Raw genomic sequence first — 24196 nt, 5'->3', positions numbered from 1 at the left:
ACATTAGACCTAAAAGATGCGTATTTCCATATACCAATACATCCTTCACACAGGAAATACCTAAGGTTCGTATTCCAAGGAATACATTACCAATTCAAAGTGTTGCATTCGGAATAACAACTGCGCCAAGAGTTTTTACAAAATGCCTGGCAGTAGTAGCTGCACATATCAGAAGGCAGCAAATACATGTGTTCCCGTACTTAGACGACTGGTTAATCAAAGCCAACACGCTAAGACAGTGTTCACAGCACACAAAATATGTCATACAGACCCTTCACAGGCTAGGTTTCTCCATCAACTACGCGAAGTCACACCTTTTGCCGGGTCAAACACAGCAATACTTAAGAGCGACAATCAACACAGCAAAAGGGATTGCCACTCCAAGTCCACAAAGGGTTCAAACATTTCACAAGGTAATACAGGCCATGTATCCAACACAAAAGATACAAGTCAAAATGGTAATGAAACTCCTAGGCATGATGTCTTCATGCATAGCCATTGTCCCAAACGCAAGATTGCACATGCGGCCCTTACAACAGTGCCTAGCATCACAATGGTCACAAGCACAGGGTCAACTTCTAGATCTGGTGTTGATAGACCGCCAAACATACATCTCGCTTCTATGGTGGAACAGTACAAATTTAAACCGAGGGCGGCCTTTCCAAGACCCAGTGCCACAATACGTCATAACGACGGATGCTTCCATGACAGGGTGGGGAGCACACCTCAATCAACACAGCATCCAAGGACAATGGGACATACATCAGAGGCAGTTTCACATAAATCACTTAGAACTGTTAGCAGTATTTCTAGCGCTGGAAGCATTTCAACCCATAATAACCCAAAAATACATTCTTGTCAAAACAGACAACATGACAACAATGTATTATCTAAACAAACAAGGAGGGACACACTCAACACAGTTGTGCCTCCTAACACAAAAAATATGGCATTGGGCGATTCACAACCACATTCGCCTAATAGCACAATTTATTCCAGGGATTCAGAACCAGTTGGCAGACAATCTCTCTCGAGATCACCAACAAACCCACGAATGGGAAATTCACCCCCAAATACTAAACAATTACTTTCAAATTTGGGGAACACCTCAAATAGATCTATTTGCAACAAAGGAAAACTCAAAATGCCAAAACTTCGCATCCAGATACCCACAAGATCAATCCCAAGGCAATGCTCTATGGATGAACTGGTCAGGGATATTTGCGTACGCTTTTCCCCCTCTCCCTCTCCTTCCATATCTAGTAAACAGGTTGAGTCAAAACAAACTCAAACTCATACTAATAGCACCAACATGGGCAAGGCAACCTTGGTACACAACACTACTAGACCTTTCAGTAGTACCTCATGCCAAACTACCCAACAGACCAGATCTGTTAACACAACACAAACAACAGATCAGACACCCAAATCCAGCATTGTTGAATCTAGCAATTTGGCTCCTGAAATCCTAGAATTCGGGCACTTAGACCTCACACAGGAATGTATGGAGGTCATAAAACAAGCTAGAAAACCTACCACTAGACACTGCTATGCAAATAAGTGGAAAAGATTTGTTTATTACTGCCATAATAATCAAATTCAACCTTTACAAGCATCTGCAAAAGAAATAGTAGGATACTTACTACATTTGCAAAAATCGAACCTAGCTTTCTCTTCCATTAAAATACATCTTACGGCAATTTCTGCTTACCTACAAATTACGCACTCGATTTCATTGTTTAGGATACCAGTCATAAAGGCGTTTATGGAAGGCCTAAAGAGAATTATACCACCAAGAACACCACCAGTTCCTTCATGGAACCTCAACATTGTCCTAACACGACTCATGGGTCCACCTTTTGAGCCCATGCACTCTTGTGAAATGCAATACTTAACGTGGAAAGTTGCATTTTTAATTGCCATCACATCTCTAAGAAGAGTGAGTGAAATTCAAGCATTTACCATTCAGGAACCATTTATTCAAATACACAAAAATAAAGTTGTTCTACGGACCAATCCTAAATTTTTACCAAAAGTAATCTCACTGTTCCACTTAAATCAAATGGTAGAATTACCAGTGTTCGTCCCACAACCAGATTCTGTAGCCGAAAGAGCACTACATAAATTAGACATCAAAAGAGCACTAATGTACTACATTGACAGAACAAAACTAATTCGAAAGACAAAACAACTATTTATTGCCTTTCAAAAACCTCATACAGGAAATCCAATTTCAAAACAAGGCATTGCTAGATGGATAGTTAAGTGCATTCAAACCTGCTATCTTAAAGCTGAAAGAGAATTGCCTATTACACCAAAGGCACACTCAACCAGAAAGAAAGGTGCTACCATGGCCTTTCTAGGAAATATTCCAATGAACGAAATATGTAAGGCAGCAACATGGTCTGCGCCTCATACATTTACCAAACACTACTGTGTAGATGTACTAACGGCACAACAAGCAACAGTAGGTCAAGCTGTATTAAGAACATTATTTCAAACTACTTCAACTCCTACAGGCTGAACCACCGCTTTTGGGGAGATAACTGCTTACTAGTCTATGCACAGCATGTGTATCTGCAGCTACACATGCCATCGAACGGAAAATGTCACTTACCCAGTGTACATCTGTTCGTGGCATTAGTCGCTGCAGATTCACATGCGCCCTTCCTCCTCCCCAGAAGCCTGTAGCCGTTCTAGCACTTTATCATGTAAATATGTATATACATTGCATGGAAATCATCTTCACTTTCTATATATATTTGTACATACACAATTCTTCACTCCTTACTTCACCCTCCTGCGGGAAAACAATCTAACAAAGGAGTCGATGCCCATGCGCACTATCACCGAGAGGAGTAGTCACTCGATCTCCTGACTCGAAAAAGCTTCTTCAAAGAAAAACAACTTGTAGCACTCCAAGCCCAACACTAGATGGCAGAATATGCACAGCATGTGAATCTGTAGCACTACATGCCACGGATAGATGTACACTGGGTAAGTGACATTTTCCATACACTCTGCCCCTTGATCTATCTGTCTGTCAATCGACCTATCTATTTATTGTCTGTCTGTTCTGTTTATCTTATCTATTTGTCTTGCTGTCTACGTCAGTTTGTCTATCTACCTATGTATTTATCTGTCTGTATGTCTGTCTGTTTACCCATCTATTTATTTATCTGTCTATTTGTTGGTCTGTCTGTCTGTCTGTCTGTCTGCACTTCTCTAGCAGGTTGTAAACATGCACTGCTTGTTAACACATTTTAATTCTAATTCCCACAGTCACAGTGGTTCATGGACCTTGCCCTCCATGCCCCTCACTCACTCACTCACTCACTTGGGTGTGTTTATATTTCAGGATTACACAGCGGGTGAAAATTGGATTTGGGTCTTGGGTGAATTGCGGTCATATGAAAAAAGGGACGGAGGTTGGGCTAGCGTTTGTCTTGGGCCCACTTCTCGAATTAACCGAGGATTGGCAGTAGCTTTATGTGTAAGATTGTAGGGTTATTCCATAAGTATGGACGCTGAATCTCTGCTTAGCAGCCACATGGCCACTTTTCTCTGCTTAAAGATAATGAGGATTTATGGTACACCATCCCAGCTGATATCACTTTACTTATCTGATATAGAATCCTAGCTTCAGAATCCTTACCTTTGATTTACCCCCAGGCACCAGACTGGATCCGGAAGATTTTTCATGAGCAATACTCCTGCGCGCCAGTAGGTGGTGTCGATCAGCTCAGCGTCCATTGTCGGGGTCATCTGCACCAGAAATGACATCCTGGTTTCAATATAGGCGCCACCCAGGCGCTCCTACGTCATTTCTTTTCTTTCCATGCCATCTAGCACTGATCCGAGAAAGAACTACCAGTCATTTTTTGTCTGATCTTTTTTGAGGTTTATTGCTCTTGGTGTGTAGAGATGTCACGTAAGATGGGTTTTAAGCCCTGTGGTGCCTGAAGCACGACCATGACTTGAAGTTGTGCTACGAGTGCCCAGCCATGCATCCTAAGGCTTTAGGGAGAGGTCCCTAAAGCTGATGGTGGCCTGGCACGCGACTCCACGCAGTTCGAGGTCCTGGTTGAGAGGGAGAATCCAGGACCAGTCGCAGAGTCCCAATTTGTTGTCGTCCCACTCCACGTCCTCGGGATGATTGGGTAAGTCGAGGTACAAGGAGAGGAGCAAGAAGTCATAGCGTTCTTCGATTTCTCTTCGTCTGTCGTCCAACACAACAAGGGAGCATCGCCATCCTGGGCCTCATTCTTAGGAACCTGCACCTGGGCCGACTCCGCGTCTCCCCAAGTTTCGGGAGCAACCCCATACAAAGTAAAAGAATCTTGTGATGCCGTGCATCTCATTTTTGGAAAGTCCGACCCTGTTGGTGCGTCTTTTGGCCCCGCGGGGTCACGGAAGGCCCCATTGGATTCACCGCTGGCTGCTTCAGCCTCATCTCCAGTGGGCTCCCAGGCATTCAGTCCTGGATCCAGACTGGTGTCAGTCGTACCACCTCGACCTTCTCCGGCACTAGTCCTGATGCCGACGCTCCCTGCACCCACTGGCGGAGCAGACCCATTGTCATCCCCGACTCTTGTTCTAGTCTACTATGGATCCTTTCTTTATCTCTTCATGTCCTTCCTCCAGGCATGATTGTTTATGTACGTTTGAAAGAAGGCCTAAGGCAGCAATTTACACAGTCCACACTCCTTTAGAATTTACGATCCATAGAGACATTACTATCTGCTACTTACTCGGGCACATATTATTGATACTCAGGTTGGACATAGCTGATGGCTATCACAAACTTTATAAATGTCACTTTGTATGTAGAGTTGAGAATGGACTCGGTGATGTTACCTTTTCCTAATACTCAATGTATTCTTGGCTAGTACCGTCTATTTACTGATTGGGGTTGCCATTCAGGCTATCAACTGGTCACGGTTAGCATGTATACTTTACAACTTATTTTGGTGAGAATATAGGCTGCTCATGGTTAGCACTTAAACTTTGCGAGGACCCACACTTATCTAAGCCACCCTACCTTTCCATAGATCCTGGCGAAGAGGTGCTTTGCACTAGGGCCTCCTTTCTGCCAAAAGTTGCCATACCCTTCCATGTAGGCCAATCCATCACCTTGCCTACTTTTTACGCACCCCCACATCCTTCTACGGAAGAGGAGAGACTTCATCGCCTGGACCCAAAAAGAGTTTTGGCATTCTGCCTTGATCGTACAAAAGAGTTCCTAGTGGATGATCAACTCTTTGTTGGGTATGTGGGTGTGCAGAAAGCTCGGGCAGTGCAGGAGAGAACCATCTCGAGATGAGTCATACTCTACATTAAAATGTGCTACGCACTGGCTAAGAAACAACCCCTTTGGGGTTTGCGCGTGCTCATTCTGCCAGAGCTAAAGCTGCAACCATTGCGTTAGCACATGGATTTCCAGTCCTTGATATCTCTCAGGCGGCAACGTGGGCATCTCTGTGCATGTTTACCAAACACTACTGCCTGGACAGTCAGGTCCATAGTGATAGGCACTTTGCCTGTTTGGTCCTCCACAACTTTCTGGTATGATCTTAGTTCGCAGACCCATCTCTGGGCATGGTATTGCTTGGGTATCTGTTCTAAGCTAAGGAATCTGCAACTAGATGCCTCTATCAGATGGAGAAGTTACTTACCTTCCGTAGAGACAATATCTAGTTGCAGATTCCTTACCGACCGACCCATCCTCCCCGCTCTGTGAACTGATTTCGAGGAACAGGGATGTCTTTTTAAGGCCCTAGTTTTGACGCACCAGTGGTCAGTGTTCTTCATGGCTCTGCGCTTCTGATGTGAAAGTCGTGAAAAGAAACTAATGTCAGCGTGCCGGGGTGGCGCTTAGATAGTACCCGCAACATCATATCCGGCACAGACGACGACAGACGCGGAGCCGATCAACACCACCTAATAGCGTGCAGGGGGACTGTTTGAGAAATATCTCCGGATCCAGACTGACACCTGGGGAAATTCTAAGGTAAGGAATCTGCAACTAGATATTGTCTTTACCAGGTAAGGCGTTACAGAAGGTAACTTGTCTGTTCAACATCTGGCAGGCTCTATGAATGCAGAGCAGAAAAACTAAGCCAAAAGTGCCTAGTGCTTCACGAATCCCGTCTCCACCCAGAGGTGACACAAGGTCTCTTTCAGCAGTAGGGAGAGCGTTGGTTAAACTATTCGCCTCCACTGAGAATGCGCAATGTCAGCAGTTTTGTGCACTGGAGTTTCCAAGGCAGCACTCACTCCAATATTCTTTTTGTCTAAATTGGAATTCAGGACTCCTGTGCACTTTTCTCCCCATACCACTCCCATCCAGAATTCTCAAGAAGATCACGAACGACCGGGCCCAAGTAATCCTTGTGGCTCCAGACTGGGCATGAAGAGTCTGGTATCCCCATCTGCTGAGCATGTCCATCGGTCCTCTAATTCTTTGGGAAAATCATCTGTCACAGTAGCAGGGGAGAGTTCTTCACCTGAACCTGTCCACTCGCCGCCTTCTTGCATGGAGATTGAGTGGCAGCAGTTGGCAGCTTTTGACCTTCCTCCTCCAGTCTGTAACGTCATCTTGGCAGCCAGGCGCCCCACCACCAAAACAGTATACACCTGTTGGAAGAAAATTATGATGTGGTGCACAGACAAGTCTGTTGATCCCCTTTCTGCCCCTATTTCCCTCTTTCCCTGTTCATTATGCCCCAGTGGGATCTTAATTTGGTTCTGACCTTTTTGATGTGTGCTCCTTTCAAACCTCTTCACAACTGCCCCCTCAGGCTTCTCACATTGAAAACAGCCTTCCTTGTGGCAATTACATCTGCCTGCAGAGTGAGCTGCAGGCCTTATCATGTAAGCTGCCCTACCGCTCTATTTATCCTGACAGAGTGGTGCTTCCCACAAGGGCCTCTTTTTTTTTGCCAAAAGTGGTCACGCATTTTCATGTAGGCCTGTCAGTCACCCTGCCTACTTTTTATGCAGCCCCCCCAACCACATCCTTCTAAGGAAGAGGAGAAACTCTACCACCTGATCCCAAAAAGAGAGTTGGCATTCTTCCTTGATTGTACAAAAGAGTTCTGGGTGGACGACCAACTCTTTATGGGGTATATGGGTGTGAAGAATGATCGGGTGGTGCAGAATCAAACCATCTCTCATTGGGTCGGGCTTTGCATCAAGATCTGCAACACATTGGCCAAAAAGCAACCCCCCGAGGGCTTGCAAGCTCACTCTACCAGAGCTAAAGCTGCAACCACTGCATTAGCATGCAGAGTTCTGGTCCTGGGCATCTGTCAGGCAGAATTGTGGGCATCCCTGCACACATTTACCAAACACTATTTCCTGGACAGTCAGATCTGTCAGGATGGCGCTTTGCCTGTTCGGTCCTACAGGACTTTCTCATTTGACATTTGTTTGCAGACCCTCCCCTAGGGATGGTATTGCTTGTTAGCTATTCAAAGGTAAGGAATCTGCAGCTAGAAATCTCTATCAGATAGACAAGTTACTTTCCTTCATAACGCCTTATCTGCTAGAGTCTTTATCTAGCTGCAGATACATACCGAAGGTAAGTAACTTGTCCTTCAACCCTAAAAGTGGAAACTGCCAACTTTTTCAGCACTTAGGGGAGGACGTTTGAAAATAGATGATCTACTGAAAACTTTCCACTGCTCCCGGTTTTCAGAGCTATGTTTTTTTTATTTGTCTTCAATCACTCCACAAGATTGGTTATGTTTTCACTCACTCTGCTCCCACCAGCGCTCCATTCATTCAGGTTGCTTCTTTCCTACTCCCACTGTTAGACTCTGTTCATTGGAGTGTTATATCTCCGTTGTGACATTTAATGATTACTTTACTTTTTTTTCCTTAGAACCGAAATCGGGTACAGGAATACTGGAGCGTCTGACTAGTTTGTCTATGAAACCTTTTGGTTCAGTGGTACTGCGAGTCCATTTTTTAGGTCGAGCATAGCAGTGCGCAAGACTTTTTCGACATGTTGGTATCTGTTGGACCTGGCTTTTTGACAGGGACATCCCCAAACTTTTTGCCTCCTTCCTCCTATTTTTTCTGACCTGTTGTTGTTGGCTTTTGACCTCTGGGCACTTTACCACTGCTAACCAGTGCTAAAGTGCATATGCTCTCTGTGTAAATTGTACTACTGATTGGTTTATCCATGATTGACTATTTAATTTACTTGTAAGTCCCTGGTAGAGTGCACTACATGTGCCTAGGGCAGGTAGATTAAATGCTACTAGTGGGCCTGCAGCACTGGTTGTGCCACCCACCTCAGTAGCCCCTTAACCCTGTCTCAGGCCTGCCATTGCAAGGCCTGTGTGTGCAGTTTCACTGCCACTTCGACTTGGCATTTAAAAGTACTTGCCAAGCCTAGAACTCCCCTTTTACTACATATAAGTCATCCCTAATGTGTGCCCTAGGTAACCCCTAGAGCAGGGTGCGGTGTAGGTAAAAGGCAGGACATGTACCTGTGTAGTTATATGTCCTGGTAGTGTAAAACTCCTAAATTCGTTTTTACACTACTGTGAGGCCTGCTCCTTTCATAGGCTAACATTGGGGCTGCCCTCATACACTGTTGAAGTGGCAGCTGCTGATCTGAAAGGAGCAGGAAGGTCATATTTAGTATGGCCAGAATGGTAATACAAAATCCTGCTGACTGGTGAAGTCGGATTTAATATTACTATTCTAGAAATGCCACTTTTAGAAAGTGAGCATTTCTTTGCACTAAAATCTTGTTGTGCCCTTCAATCCACGTCTGGCTAGGTTTAGTTGACAGCTCCTTGTGCATTCACTCAGACACACCCCAAACACAGGGTACTCAGCCTCACTTGCATACATCTGCATTTTGAATGGGTCTTCCTGGGCTGGGAGGGTGGAGGGCCTGCCCTCACACAAAGGACTGCCACACCCCCTACTGGGACTCTGGCAGACAGGATTGAACTGAAAGGGGGCTTGATGCATTTCTTAGAGACTCTTTGAAGTCACCCCCACTTCAAAGGCACAACTTAGTATAAAACAGGGCCTCTGCCCTACCTCATCAGACACTTGCTGGAGAAGAAACCTGAACCAGAACCTACATCCTGCCAAGAAGAACTGCCTGGCTGCTCAAAGGACTCACCTGTCTCTTTTTCTACAAAGGACTGCTGCCTTGCTGCCTTGCTTAACTCTTGCCTGGCTGTAAAAGTGCTCGGATAGAGCTTGCCTCCTGTTCCCTGAAGTCTCAGGACCAAAAAGACTTCACTCTTCCTCTTGGACGCTCCGTGCGCCGAACTTTTCGACGCACAGCTTGTTCCGCGGCAAGAAAAACGCCGCACACCGACGCTGATCAACGCGACGTCTTCGGGACGACCGAAGCTTTGACGCACGGCCTCGCAAGGACAACGCCGCCCGACTTCCCGGGAGAAATCGACGCGACGCCTACCGTGAGATCAAAACTTTGACGCACGGCCTCGCAAGGACAACGGTGCCCGACTCGGCAGGAGAAATCGACGCGACGCCTGCCGTGAGATCGAAACTTTGACGCACGGCCTCGCAAGGACAACGCCGCCCGACTTTCCAGGAGAAATCGACGCGACGCCTGCCGTGAGATCAAAACTTTGACGCACGGCCTCGCAAGGACAACGCCGCCCGACTCCACCGGAGAAATCGACGCGACACCTGCCGTGAGATCGAAACTTCGACGCGCAGCCCCGCAGAACGACGCGCAGCCAGAAAACAAGCAGGAAAATCCACGCACAGACCCGGGACATCTGGTACTCCCCGCAAACCACAGTAAGAGACTGTCCGCGCGCCGGAAGACGACGCCCGACTCCCTGCGTGAAAAATAACGACGCAAGTCCGTGTGTGCTGAGGAGAAATCGACGCACACACCAGTTTTCCACGCACCTCTTCTCCTGTGGCCCTCTGAGGAGATTTTCCACCAGAAACCAGGTACTTTGTGTTTGAAAGAGACTTTGTTTACTTTCTAAAGACTTAAGACACTTTATATCACTTTTCAGTGATATCTTTACAAATTCATATTGCAACTTTGATCGTTTTGACCTGAAGATACCCAGATAAATATTATATATTTTTCTAAACACTGTGTGGTGTATTTTTGTGGTGTTATGCTATGGTGTTGTATGATTTATTGCACAAATGCTTAACACATTGCCTTCTAAGTTAAGCCTGACTGCTCGTGCCAAGCTACCGGAGGGTGAGCACAGGCTGATTTTGGATTGTGTGTGACTTACCCTGACTAGAGTGAGGGTTCTTGCTTGGACAGAGGGCAACCTGACTGCCAACCAAAAACCCCATTTCTGACATTGGTGATCAGCGGTGAGGATAGGACTTGTGTTTGTGCAGTGACATACAGTAGCTAAGTATTTCACTACCTACCCACAGTTGAAGGTCAACTTGATTTTTCATCTTTTTTGGCTTTTGGTTCTCTGATGTCCTCCTGGATATACTATTGATATTTTGGACTTTGGATTTTGGTTTTTGCTGATAAGATCTTATCAGAATGGGATTGCTTACCTACTCATTCTTTGTTCGTACTGACCACCTCACTAAGGCTGACCTAAGGGAGCTTTGCAGAAAATGGGGCCTTCCTGTAGCAAGGAGATCTACTAAGGCGGAGATGCTCCATCACTACATAGTCTGTGGGGAGGAAAGATGGGCAGAGAGAGAGGCAGCAAGAAACCAAATGACTAAGTACCCCTCAGATGAGGAGGAGGACTACGCACAGGAGGAAGACTTCTCACATGAGGAGGAAGACTACTCAGAGTTGGACAGTGACCCAGAAATAGATGAATGGCTCCGAGGTCAAAGGCGACAGGAGCAACAATTAGAGGAGTATCTTGCAGAGGTTGAGGCAAAAAGACTCTTAGCCCTGGAAGAGGAAAAAATTGCAGCTCAAGAGCTGAGCTGTAAAGAGCTGAAACTGGAGGCCGGAAGGGCTGAGTCCAGTTCAGATGGTGGCAGCAAAAATCTTGCATCTAGTACTGCTGAAGGAGGGCACAAGCCCAGAGATGTGGTGCCCAACTTGAAGAAGGGAGTTGACACACCCCAGGCGGTTCAAGGGTATGAGGTAGTTCCCGTTATGCACAGGGTCCCTGAGAAGGATTGGGGGACTGGCACAGGGAGTCATATTCCTACTGGGGGGAGGGACACTTTACTGACTCTAGCAGAGAGTGACCGAGAAAAGGGTTCCCCCCTGGTGGACGTCCTGGATATAGAGTGTAGAGACATCCCAGAAGAGTATGGGTTGAGTGTCAGGGACAGACAGATACTGTCTCACCAGTCTCAGGAGGGTGAAGTAGAGTGCTTTTCCAAGGTTGAGTTACTGGGTGGATGGGTGAAGGGTACTGTGGTTAATACATGTGAAGGGCAGAGTGATGTAATTGCTGGAGAGCATATGTCTGGTCCTTATTTTCCAGAGCTACGCCAACACCAGGTGGAGTGTGAGTTCTCTGACCCCAGGGAACTTACAATGGAGGCAGACTTCTGGGTGAGTACCAGAGAGTCTGAAGAGGCATTTGGGGGTGCTCCTGAAGGGAGTGGTCTAGGTGGTTCCCAACCGAGTGTGGTGGGAAAGGATTGTAGTGTCCCAGGTAGGTCCCAGGTCCTAGAGGGTTCCATGAGGGAACACCAGGAGGGAAGCCTAGCCTGTACCGTAGGGCCACCTTTTGAGGGAAGCCCCGCAGTGTCAGAAGAACTTGGGGGGGTGACTGTAGCCAGCATCCCAACAGTTCTGGTGTCTGCCAGTACCCCTCCTAGTGAAGGGATGCAGAAGTCCAGACATAGGGTTGAGAGGGGGTTGCAGACCCCAGTGGAGGATATTGAGAGTCAGGGGACAGCTCTGAGAGCAGAGCCCCCCAGGAATGACCCAGGTGAAACCGTTTCTGGTTTGGGGGAAACCCAGACTCTGCCGGATGGGCAGAGGTCGGAGACCTGCGCCAACCAGACTCTTGTGTGGCCCTTGGGGACGGTGTGTCCCTTGTGGGGGGTGAGAGTGCCCCCCAGGAAGTCCTGGCATGCCAGGCAAAGATTCAACCTCAGGGTGGTGACTCTGGGTTGGATACCCAGGTTCAGAGGTTAAACTCTGACCTGGTGGGAGGTAGATGTGCCACCCAAGAAGTCCTGCTGTGCCAGGCAATTGTCCAACCTCAGGGTGTTGACTCTGGGTTGGGTGACCAGGCTCAGAGGTTAAACTCTGACCTGGTGGGGGGTAGGTGTGCCCCCCAGAAAGTCCTGGCGTGCCAGGCAATTGCCCAACCTCAGGGTGGTGACCCTGGGTTGGGGAACCAGGCTCAGAGGTTAAACTCTGACCTGGTGGGAGGTAGGTGTGCCTCCCTGGAAGTCCTGGCCTTCCAGGCAATAGTTCAACCTCAGGGTGGTGACTCTGGGTTGGCTAACCAGGTTCAGGGGATAAACTCTGACCTGGTGGGGGGTAGGTGTGCCCCCCAGAAAGTCCTGGCGTGCCAGACAATTGCCCAACCTCAGGGTGGTGACCCTGGGTTGGGGAACCAGGCTCAGAGGTTAAACTCTGACCTGGTGGGAGGTAGGTGTGCCTCCCAGAAAGTCCTGGTGCGCCAGGCAATTGTTCAACTTCAGGGTGGTGACTCTGAGTTGAATGGCCCAGTTCAGAGGTTAAACTCTGACCTGGTGGAGGGTCAGTGTGCCCTCCAGGAAGTCCTGGCGTGCCAGGCAATTGTTCAACTTCAGGGTGGTGACTCTGAGTTGAATGGTCAGGTGCAGAGGTTAAACTCTGACCTGGTGGGGGGTAGGTGTGCCTCCCAGGAAGTCCTGGTTTGCCAGGCAGTGATCCAGTCTGAGGGTAAAGACCCTGAGCTGGAAGACCAGGTTCAGGGTGTCCCCCTGGACCTGGAGGGAGGGGCTACTGATAACAGTGCCCCTACCATGTTGTCTTCTGAGGAGGCCACTCCTAGTTGGAGGGTGCTGGACCCCAGAAGGGAGGGCAGGGGGAGGGAAGCCTCACCCCGGGCCCTAGTCAACCTGAAGGTACAGGCCCCAGGTTGGAGGGCCAGTTGCAGGTTAACAGCCCTGCACTGGTGGAGGAATGGTACAGGGCGACTTCTGTAAGCACCCTGACCATGTTGGACTCTGGGGGTACCGCTCCAGGAGGGAGGGTACAGAGCCCCAGAGGGGAGGACCAGGTTCAGGCTGTCATCCCTGACCTGGTGGAAGGGAGAGTGGTTAAAGGGTGCCCAGCACCTGGGGCTACCGCCCCCCACTCTCTACAGCCAAAGTGGTTGGAGAGCTTTGAGAGGCCTGGGGCCTGGCTCTCATCCCTGGCAGCTGTCAGTAATCACTGTGGCTTGCTGTCCGGGTGGACAGAGTTATCCCTGGGGAGGGGACAAGTGTCACACCCCGGGGGTAGAGTGGGCAACACCACTGTGTTGGTCATGGTGGTACTATCCTGCTCCTGGGATACATCTGTGAGCAAAGTAAGGTTAGGTGCTGCACAGATGGGATCCGCAGGTAAGGAGAAAGGTTCCCTATGGGTTGGCTTAGTGGGCCCTGAGAGTATGGACAGAGTGATCCAATTGGAGTCAGGAAGGCGAAGAACTGGAGCATGCCCCTGCTGTTGTGGGCCTGGGTCCTTGTTCTGTCGCCTCAAACAGGGAAGTACATCAGGATAGTGATTGTTCTCCCCTGGCTTTAGGCTGGTAGGGGGTCATTTTCGACCTGGCTTTTTGACAGGGACATCCCCAAACTTTTTGCCTCCTTCCTCCTATTTTTTCTGACCTGTTGTTGTTGGCTTTTGACCTCTGGGCACTTTACCACTGCTAACCAGTGCTAAAGTGCATATGCTCTCTGTGTAAATTGTACTACTGATTGGTTTATCCATGATTGACTATTTAATTTACTTGTAAGTCCCTGGTAGAGTGCACTACATGTGCCTAGGGCAGGTAGATTAAATGCTACTAGTGGGCCTGCAGCACTGGTTGTGCCACCCACCTCAGTAGCCCCTTAACCCTGTCTCAGGCATGCCATTGCAAGGCCTGTGTGTGCAGTTTCACTGCCACTTCGACTTGGCATTTAAAAGTACTTGCCAAGCCTAGAACTCCCCTTTTACTACATATAAGTCATCCCTAATGTGTGCCCTAGGTAACCCCTAGAGCAGGGTGCGGTGTAGGTAAAAGGCAGGACATGTACCTGTGTAGTTATATGTCCTGGTAGTGTAAAACTCCTAAATTTGTTTTTACACTACTGTGAGGCCTGCTCCTTTCATAGGCTAACATTGGGGCTGCCCTCATACACTGTTGAAGTGGCAGCTGCTGATCTGAAAGGAGCAGGAAGGTCATATTTAGTATGGCCAGAATGGTAATACAAAATCCTGCTGACTGGTGAAGTCGGATTTAATATTACTATTCTAGAAATGCCACTTTTAGAAAGTGAGCATTTCTTTGCACTAAAATCTTGTTGTGCCCTTCAATCCACGTCTGGCTAGGTTTAGTTGACAGCTCCTTGTGCATTCACTCAGACACACCCCAAACACAGGGTACTCAGCCTCACTTGCATACATCTGCATTTTGAATGGGTCTTCCTGGGCTGGGAGGGTGGAGGGCCTGCCCTCACACAAAGGACTGCCACACCCCCTACTGGGACTCTGGCAGACAGGATTGAACTGAAAGGGGGCTTGGTGCCTTTCTTAGAGACTCTTTGAAGTCACCCCCACTTCAAAGGCACAACTTAGTATAAAACAGGGCCTCTGCCCTACCTCATCAGACACTTGCTGGAGAAGAAACCTGAACCAGAAACTACATCCTGCCAAGAAGAACTGCCTGGCTGCTCAAATGACTCACCTGTCTGCTTTTCTACAAAGGATTGCTGCCTTGCTGTTGGCCTGCTGCCTTGCTGAACTCTTGCCTGGCTGTAAAAGTGCTCTCCAAGGGCTTGGATAGAGCTTGCCTCCTGTTCCCTGAAGTCTCAGGACCAAAAAGACTTCACTCTTCCTCTTGGACGCTCCGTGCGCCGAACTTTTCAACGCACAGCTTGTTCCGCGGCAAGAAAAACGCCGCACACCGACGCTGATCAACGCGACGTCTTCGGGACGACCGAAGCTTTGACGCACGGCCTCGCAAGGACAACGCCGCCCGACTTCCCGGGAGAAATCTACGCGACGCCTGCCGTGAGAACGAAACTTTGACGCACGGCCTCGCAAGGACAACGCCGCCCGACTTTCCAGGAGAAATCGACGCGACGCCTGCCGTGAGATCAAAACTTTGACGCACGGCCTCGCAAGGACAACGCCGCCCGACTCCACCGGAGAAATCGACGCGACGCCTGCCGTGAGATCGAAACTTTGACGCACGGCCTCGCAAGGACAACGCCGCCCGACTCCACCGGAGAAATCGACGCGACGCCTGCCGTGAGAACGAAACTTTGACGCACGGCCTCGCAAGGACAACGCCGCCTGACTCCGCAGGAGAAATCGACGCGACGCCTGCCGTGAGAACGAAACTTTGACGCACGGCCTCGCAAGGACAACGCCGCCCGACTTTCCAGGAGAAATCGACGCGACGCCTGCCGTGAGATCAAAACTTTGACGCACGGCCTCGCAAGGACAACGCCGCCCGACTCCACCGGAGAAATCGACGCGACGCCTGCCGTGAGATCGAAACTTCGACGCGCAGCCCCGCAGAACGATGCGCAGCCGGAAAACAAGCAGGAAAATCCACGCACAGACCCGGGACATCTGGTACTCCCCGCAAACCACAGTAAGAGACTGTCCGCGTGCCGGAAGACGACGCCCGACGCCCCACGTGAAAAATAACGACGCAAGTCCGTGTGTGCTGAGGAGAAATCGACGCACACACCAGTTTTCCACGCACCTCTTCTCCTGTGGCCCTCTGAGGAGATTTTCCACCAGAAACCAGGTACTTTGTGTTTGAAAGAGACTTTGTTTACTTTCTAAAGACTTAAGACACTTTATATCACTTTTCAGTGATATCTTTACAAATTCATATTGCAACTTTGATCGTTTTGACCTGAAGATACCCAGATAAATATTATATATTTTTCTAAACACTGTGTGGTGTATTTTTGTGGTGTTATGCTATGGTGTTGTATGATTTATTGCACAAATGCTTTACACATTGCCTTCTAAGTTAAGCCTGACTGCTCGTGCCAAGCTACCGGAGGGTGAGCACAGGCTGATTTTGGAGTGTGTGTGACTTACCCTGACTAGAGTGAGGGTTCTTGCTTGGACAGAGGGCAACCTGACTGCCAACCAAAAAACCCATTTCTAACAGTATCTATGTGTGATTTTAACCATGCCCACCTAACGCCCATCACTTTCACTCGTTTGTGGGCATACCTTTCATAAATCCTTTAATTACATTAGAAAATGCTTTACATTTGTCCTTCCTTGGGGCGGTTTGATTACCACCCTGGAGACCGACTCTGTTACATAGATAATTGCTTGTTTGCCGATATGTCTGACTGCAAGTGAACTTCTTTTTCCTTTTGTGTCTCCTTCGCGCTCATGCTTATGGCAGCAGTGGAACTTTGAATTGACTTGCTTATGTTAACCATGTTACTTTACATTTTCAATTTTCAGGTCCAATTAGGAATTTACATCGCTAATGGCTCTAACTCGAGCAGGTGCAAGACCCATTACATTGAAAGTGTTTGTTATATTTATTCCTTTGCAGTTTTATGTAGCTCAAATTCGCCCGGAGCGATTGGCGCGCTTTCCATAAGCAATAGTTACATTACACAAGGATACGTTCGTATCTTGGGAGACAGGGAAATTAAGTGTTTTGCTCAGGATCGCAGGATGTAGAGCCGACGCGGACTCCGAACCTGGTTCACCCGCTCCAAATTCGACAGCTCTGGCCATAAGGCCACATCACCTCTCTAGTCTGAGGATTGCTGTTAATTCAGTCTAGACCCGTCTGACTGAAAGACGAAACATATCGTGGTGGGAACAAAAAAGGGCAGCGTTTTGTGGCAGCCAGAGACGGCCACGTTCATTAATAGCTATACTTCTGTCAGGTGTCTGGCACATCGAAATCTTGTCTCGCACACCCTACAAACTACTATAGGAAACGATCTAAAAGACTTTCACGTTGACAATGCAGATAGCTTCGGCATAGCTGAGACCTTTTGGCTTTGCCAATGCTTGTTAAACAATGCCACTGAAGCACTGCAGAGATTAACAGCAAGCAACCAGGGAATGTCCGGGAAGATTAATGACCGGCAAAGGAGCAATATTAAAATTTCGCCTTATTTCATTTTCGGTACGGCTAGGCTAGTTGCGGCTGCCACCTAGAGATTAATGAGAGATGGCATTCTGCAGTGAAACCTTCACATCATATTCGACGAATTGCTTTTAGAACCACCTTTTCTCATCGCATAATTACTTACAGCACATGCGAAGTAAATGCAGGCGTTGTGGGTGACTATACCCCTTAAAAAACGCGTTGTAAAAGCAAGCCGTTGAAAATGATCCGTAGTAAATGTAACCTGCCGACAGTAGTTCACAGCATGTGAATCTAGAACACAACAAGCTGCATGCAGCCTGTTGGTTACAAGTAGGTAACGTTTCCTTTATGAAGAATAGATTAAGAAAAACCCGTAATGAAGAAAATTCCTCTTAGACTGAATTAAGAGTTGTGAATAAACAATTATAAGTAATGACAGAATGAAGAAACTCTCAACAATAAACGTAATCTTCACATGACCACAGCTAAAATTCTGTCTCCAACCTCATTCACTCCTAATTGCCTAATCCTAAAACAAGGGTACACCTTAGTTGCCCGAACCATGACAGTGAGGCTTCCGTGGTCAAATGGGCCTCGTTGCAGTAGGAGAAAATAGATTTCCAGTGCCCAGGCTCATGCGGTGACTGTCTCTCCCTCCCGCTTACAGGGCGAGGTTGAAAGTCATGGGCGTATCACAACTATACAAACTGGGCGGTTAACCAGCAATTGTCCCATCTGATGTGGATTATAAACCTCAAATTCGGAGCATCGTATGCGTCAGAGTCTTTTATGGCAAGTAGGCTCGCTGCATTGGGTATGTGGGGGGCACGGGGGAAGGTTGGGTGATTGATTCAGTGCGTTCTAGCAAGAATACCGGTCAGCACTGTGACCTGGGGTCCAAGGTGTAGTGCGGCTGTCCTTGTCATGGAGATCCTCAATCTGCTATTGCTCCAGTGGGGGTGTGTTGATCTTTCTCCCCCGCTCACTCAAATGCAGTCAGCGTCTCCGACCAGCTGTCCGCCAGTGGCCCCTTATGGAGACCCCTGGTTCCTCCGGCTTCAGAGCCATCCCCTCTGCGGTCACCCACAGTGACAACCTGCCACCCGTTGTGCGGACTCTTCCAATGGTGTGCTATGTCCCTGCAAGCTATTCCCAGTGCAAGGTCCAGGACCCTATACCCTACTCTGTCCCTCCCTGCGAGGGAACGGGCTTTAACTGGCAGATTTCCGCCATGCACATGACCCGTCTATCCTGGGATCGTTCCTGGTCCGCCACTACTCCCTCCCAAAATGCGTCAATGTGCGGGCACTGCCACGCCATATGTGCAAACTCCGCATCTTCTGAATGACGCCTGGGGCCTGTGTGCGGTGGTACGTCATGTGCAAGTAAATGAATTGAGTGTATTTACATTTTGTGTTCCTCGTTAGTGCATAGGACAGCTCGAGTGTCTGCCCATACCTTGTCTCTCAGGTGCCTGCCCGGGAGTCTCTTCCAGCACTCTCGAACATGCAGCAAACTGTCGCTAGTAGCATCTTGCAAGCCAGTAGATCAGTCTACAGGCACCCCCAAACGTAAGCAGTGTTTGTAGCATGTCACCTGTTCTAAGCTCGAGTCTGTGTCCCCCAGCAAGTTTCACATTGTGTGCTCAATTCATTAATTCGATGTGCTTCCAGTCTATGGTGAATTTTCTTCCATTTTTAATCAAACTTTAAATCCCTCAACCGTGTTTCTTCCTTACAGTTTCATTATTTAGGATTTCCGGCTTAGCCTCTTAAAACACAATTTACCTCACTGTATATCCATTATCACAGAAGCCTAAATCTGTCACTTACCTGCCTATTTTCCCCTGAGTTCCTAGATCGATTTGTAATTACCCCATACCGGTCTTAGTGTCCTTTATTCTGTTTTAGACTCAGTTGTGTATCTTCGGCGAACGTGTAAACTTTGGGTCTTCACAAGCTTCTCTGTTTCGTTTTTTATATGTTAAATAGCATTTTATTGAATACAGAACTGATGGAACTTTGATATGCATGTATCCCATTACTTATTGCCCTGTGGTACCTAACAGTCTTTCGTACTTTATTTGATGTAATTTAAACATTGATCATATGTTTACCTCTCTGTCAGATACCTTTTCAAAGTCCATGAATCTCTTCCACTTGAGTCCATGCTGTTGATTTTTTTTTTTTAATTAAGCAATCTGATTTTTTTGTCAAATTCCCATTACATGCATGATATTCTTCGGAAAATGAACTCCACATAGAGCTGCATTTGCCAGTTCCAATTGCACCACATTCCCATACATTGGTGAACCAGCTGACTTTATCTAGTTACCTTGTACTTAAGCTTGTAGTGCTGTACATTTCACAGGCTGTGCATACTCCTGCCTCCTATTGTTGGGCTTGGACTTGTGCAAGCTGCTTTTCTTAGAAGAAGTCTTTTTGCGTAACAAGGGGTGTCACAAGGTACTCCACCTATTATTGATAATGCACTTGGGCTTCGGCTCCATTTTTTTATCAGATGTTGGGTTCAGACATGTCCCTTCAAGCTCCTCTTCAGTGCCACGTGGTGTTCTCACTGGGCCTGCTCGAATTTGTTCCTCATTGGAAGAAACTGCAATTGTTCTCCCTAATCAGTTTTACCAGTCACTTACCCCCATTGACTCAGTTCCTCCATTGGACAATTTCAGCTTTCCTTTCGGCACCTGGACCCTTTGGGCCTCCACCATCTCCTTGACCCACGAGAATGCCCCAGTGATGGAATGGACTCCATTTTGTTTTTGCCCGAGATGTCACTCGAAATATCCAAGGACAGATCTCCACCAAGCCTGTAGCTTATGCTTCTACTTCTACCACAAGGAGGACTAATGCACACCATGTTTCGCCTTTTGCAACAAAAAAAACCTCAAAACCTCTGAGCCTTGGCTTCAGTGGCGCACAGTCAAGAGGATGATCCCCCCCCCCCTAAACATTTTGGGGCCGAGAGAGGCCAACAGCCGAATGCCTCTGGCAGCGAGATAGAGGAGTCATCCTCAGTGGAGAGCCGTGGTTCTGACATTGGGGATGAGGACCCTCCACTGTCGTAACTGGTCAGCATTATCAGTTCAAAGGGCTGCCCTTTGGAGTAACCGCAGCTCCCGGGGTGTTTACAAAGTGTCTTGCAGTGGTAGCCACTCATCTCAGAAAGAGCAATGTGCATGGCTTGCCATACCTGGATGATTGATTGAGAGAGTGCCACACAACAGCAGATGCCTAGCACAACCCAAGCCACCATACGTGGATGTATGATGGAAAAATGCATGTGCCAACCACACATGCCTGAACAACGCGGCCGGAAAACAACGACCGCGTTGTTTTCACGAATGCCTTTACCACACATGCCTTTACAATGATTTTTCATTGTAAAGGCATGTGTGGAACGGCTTGCATGGTTTTCGCATGCCATTCCCCTCAGCCGCCCTAAAAATACAACTACCCAACCCCCCACCCACCCTAAAATAAAACCACCCACCCCTAAAAACTACCCTGATACCACCCACCCGAGCCCTAAAACCTACACCGACCCCCTCACCCGCCCTAAAAACTACTGACCCCACCCCAAAAATAAAACTACCACACCCCTAAAAACAAAATTACCCTGACCCCCCACCCCGCCCTAAAAACAAAACTACCCCACCCGCAAAAGAAAACTACCCCACCCCGCCCTAAAAACAAAACTACCCCTGCATCCCACCCCTTAAAAAAAAAAACACCCCATCCCTAAAAACGACCCCAACCCTATTCCAGCCCCACTTAACTGACCACTTCCTACGGCAACCCCCACCCCTAAAAAAAAAAAAAATTACCCCGCCCCTAAAAACCCACGCCCCACCCGCCCTAAATATAAAATTACCCCTTCCCTAAAAACAAAATTACCCCAACCCCTCACCCCGCCCCGTAATACCTGACCCCCACCTGCCCTAAATACAAAATTACCGCGTCCCTAAAAACAAAATTACCCTGACCCCTCACCCCTAAAAACCCACACCACCCACCCAGAATACAAAATTACCCCTCCACCATTACCCCTAAAAACAAAATTACCCTGACCCCCCCACCCCGCCCTCAAAACAAAACTACCCCGCCAGCCCCACTTACCTAACCGCGTCCTCTCCCGATGCTGACTCCCCTTTTCTCTGCCTAAACCACGTATGTGGGTTGTTCAGCACATGTGTGGTTAAGGCAGAGAAAAAGGGAGTCGTTGTTAAGGCAAGCGTGGTTCTGCTGGCGTTAGCGTTGTGGTTCCGGCATCTTTGTTCCAGACGTTTCCCACATACATCCCTTGCACAGCCTAGGCTTCACCATTAATGCAACCAAATCCCATCTCCAGCCCCTGCAAGTACAGCTCTTCCTCTGGGCCATACTCAATTTTCGAGTGGGAAAAATATACTACAGCCCAGTAAAGGTACAAGCATTTCCAGCCTCCTTTTCAGCCAGATCATCAGGTAATGGTCAGAAAGGTCATGCGCCTCTTGGTATGAAGGCCGCTTGCAGTGATATAGTCCAAGATTACAATTGCATTGAGCAGCACAGAGCTCACAGGCAGCGGGTCAATGAGTAGAGCCAATGTTTGAGCTGCACATATCACTCTCTGCAGTGGTGGAATTCCAGCAACCTGTTGCAGGGCTACCCATGCCACAAACAGAAAATGTTACTTACCCCATAAGCATCTGTTCGTAGCATGTTGTGCTGTTGGTAACATGTGTCCACCCTCCTCCCTGGAAGCCTTAGATGTTGCACAACATTACAGTAGCTGACATATACAAAGCAGCTACCTGGTCTATATCACACACTTTTACAAAACATTGCTGTGTGGATGTGCTAGCTACCAATAGGCTAATTGACCAGGCAGTATACCATATGCTCTTTCAGTGTACTGCAACACCCACAGGCTAGCCACTGCTTTTTTGGAGGACTGCTTTACAGTCTATCCACAGAATGCGTATCTACAGTCACACACGCCTCAAATGTAAAATGTTACCCTATAAGCATCTGTTGGTGACAAGTAGTGCTGTAGATTCACATGCGCACAACGCCTCCCTGAACGCTTGTGGCCTGTGCAGTGTCCGTTACTATCTCTTTTCCCTCTTTTTGTATAGACGTCTTTCTATACTTCGCTTCACTTCACATTGCCTCCTCACCCGTTGTGCAGGAAAACAGTCTTAACAATGGAGTAGATGACCCTACAGATTAATAGGTGGGGGTCACTATACTTCGTGACTCGAAAAGACTTCTTCAAAGAAAAACATCTTGCACACATCCAAGCTCAACACTAGACGGCAGGAGTATGCACACCATGTGAATCTACAGTACTTCATGCCATGAACACATGCGTAAAGGGTAGGTAACAATTTCCTTATGTGTTTCTTAAATTTTATGGTACACGCCCTCCACAAAACAGTTGTCAGTTTCTTGAGAAATCATGGGATAGATTCCATCTAGCCCAGGAGTTTAAATGCCTTTCCAACAAAGTGAATGTGCATCTTACATCTTGGTTTTATAGTAATTTAATATTATTGCCTGTTGGTTTTACTGTGGTTCTCTGATTACACTCAAGGATCACTTGTTTCAAGAGTAGATGAGATTTTTGCAAAGTGTTTTGTGAGTACAGGAAATTCCTATCTTGCACTTCTGAATAGTTGCCATTTGTTCAATTGTCTTAAGCATTTCCATTCTTTTACAGTACAAAGCGACTCATTGTGGACGTCATTCGGTTTCAGCCTGGTGAAACTTTGACAGAAATTCTTGAAACCCCAACAACCAAAGAACAGGTGACTGCAAACAAAAATGTCTTTTTGTGGGTCCTCTTTATTGCACCTCTGGAGATCATTATGTTATACATATGGGACAGTTTAGTTTGAACGTACCAAAAAGCAAGCAGTATACGAACACTTCAAATATAATACTTTGTGTGTTTGTGTACTGTGTAGTATGTGCCGGCATATATCCTTTGCGGCTCCTCCACTGGCAGTGTCTGCTTTATCACTTGAATGTGAATGATGGCGGTCCTACTAGTTCCTCCTTTCAGAAGAAGGAACAAAAAGAACAAAAAGGAACCTGTCTTGTGGAGTGCATCCAGCCTCCACGTGCTTGAATCTACCTCACAGTAAATATTGGTAAATTGTTTCTTGAACATCTATGACTTTTTAATTATTCCTGAGATCATCTGTCCCCTAATGCTTGCAAACATAGGTCAAAATGTGGAATAAATGGTAAAAGCTATGAGCGGTTCTGAAGAATTGTTTATATCAATGTATATCCATGTATGCCACACAAGAGAAAGGAACCAGAGTTTCATGCCAACTCAGTTTATTCACATGTTTATTCACATGTTTATTTTTTATTTGCGGGTCGGTATTTTTACTAAATGTACTTGAAATGTATACAAGATTAATTAATTCATTGGCTGAATGATAGAGATCTTGTAGGTAATATAGGTACCAATACCAAATGGAAAGTATTCCTACTCCTATGTCATACATTCCATATTTGAAAATTATTAATTTAGGGTAGAGTTCTTTCATTGGCCATGTACGTACTGTATTCTGTTCTGTCAATATTCAGAGTGTATATTTTATTGGTGGGGTTGGGGGGCGTGGATAGGTCTAAAGTTCAAGCCAAACACTGGATTCAGCTGGTGCAGTACTAACAAAAGGATACGCATCCAACATTTGAGGACTCAGAGTCCTATTCATATATATTCACAATATGAGCTGAGTAGTTACAAAAGCTCCCTAAATAAGTGGGATTGGCAAGTAAAATAAAGTAATTGTGATTCATATTTTATACAAATAGTTGTGACATGTTGACTTTATTTGGTTTTGAAACAATTTGTAAGGCTTCTTTTTCTTAATGAATATGGGCCTTATTACGAGTGTGGTGGTCTGTAGACATCGAACACTTGTGGTGGCAGTC

At 47.2% G+C, this 24196-nt stretch overlaps 1 protein-coding gene across 2 annotated transcripts in view; it reads left to right on the top strand.

The window, feature by feature from the left end:
* The window catches only part of IQGAP1 (IQ motif containing GTPase activating protein 1), a 424957-nt gene that overhangs the window by 367631 nt on the left and 33130 nt on the right, over positions 1 to 24196 (top strand). For both annotated transcript variants that reach the window (XM_069222592.1, XM_069222593.1), the window contains one exon: positions 22965 to 23052. In XM_069222592.1, coding sequence (XP_069078693.1) covers positions 22965 to 23052 — 88 coding nt within the window. The remainder of the gene's footprint in view (positions 1 to 22964; positions 23053 to 24196) is intronic.

This window comes from Pleurodeles waltl, chromosome 3_1 (genome assembly GCF_031143425.1).
Source record: "Pleurodeles waltl isolate 20211129_DDA chromosome 3_1, aPleWal1.hap1.20221129, whole genome shotgun sequence".
Taxonomy (NCBI): Eukaryota; Metazoa; Chordata; class Amphibia; order Caudata; family Salamandridae; genus Pleurodeles; species Pleurodeles waltl.
This window is presented reverse-complemented; position numbering and strand designations above follow the sequence as displayed.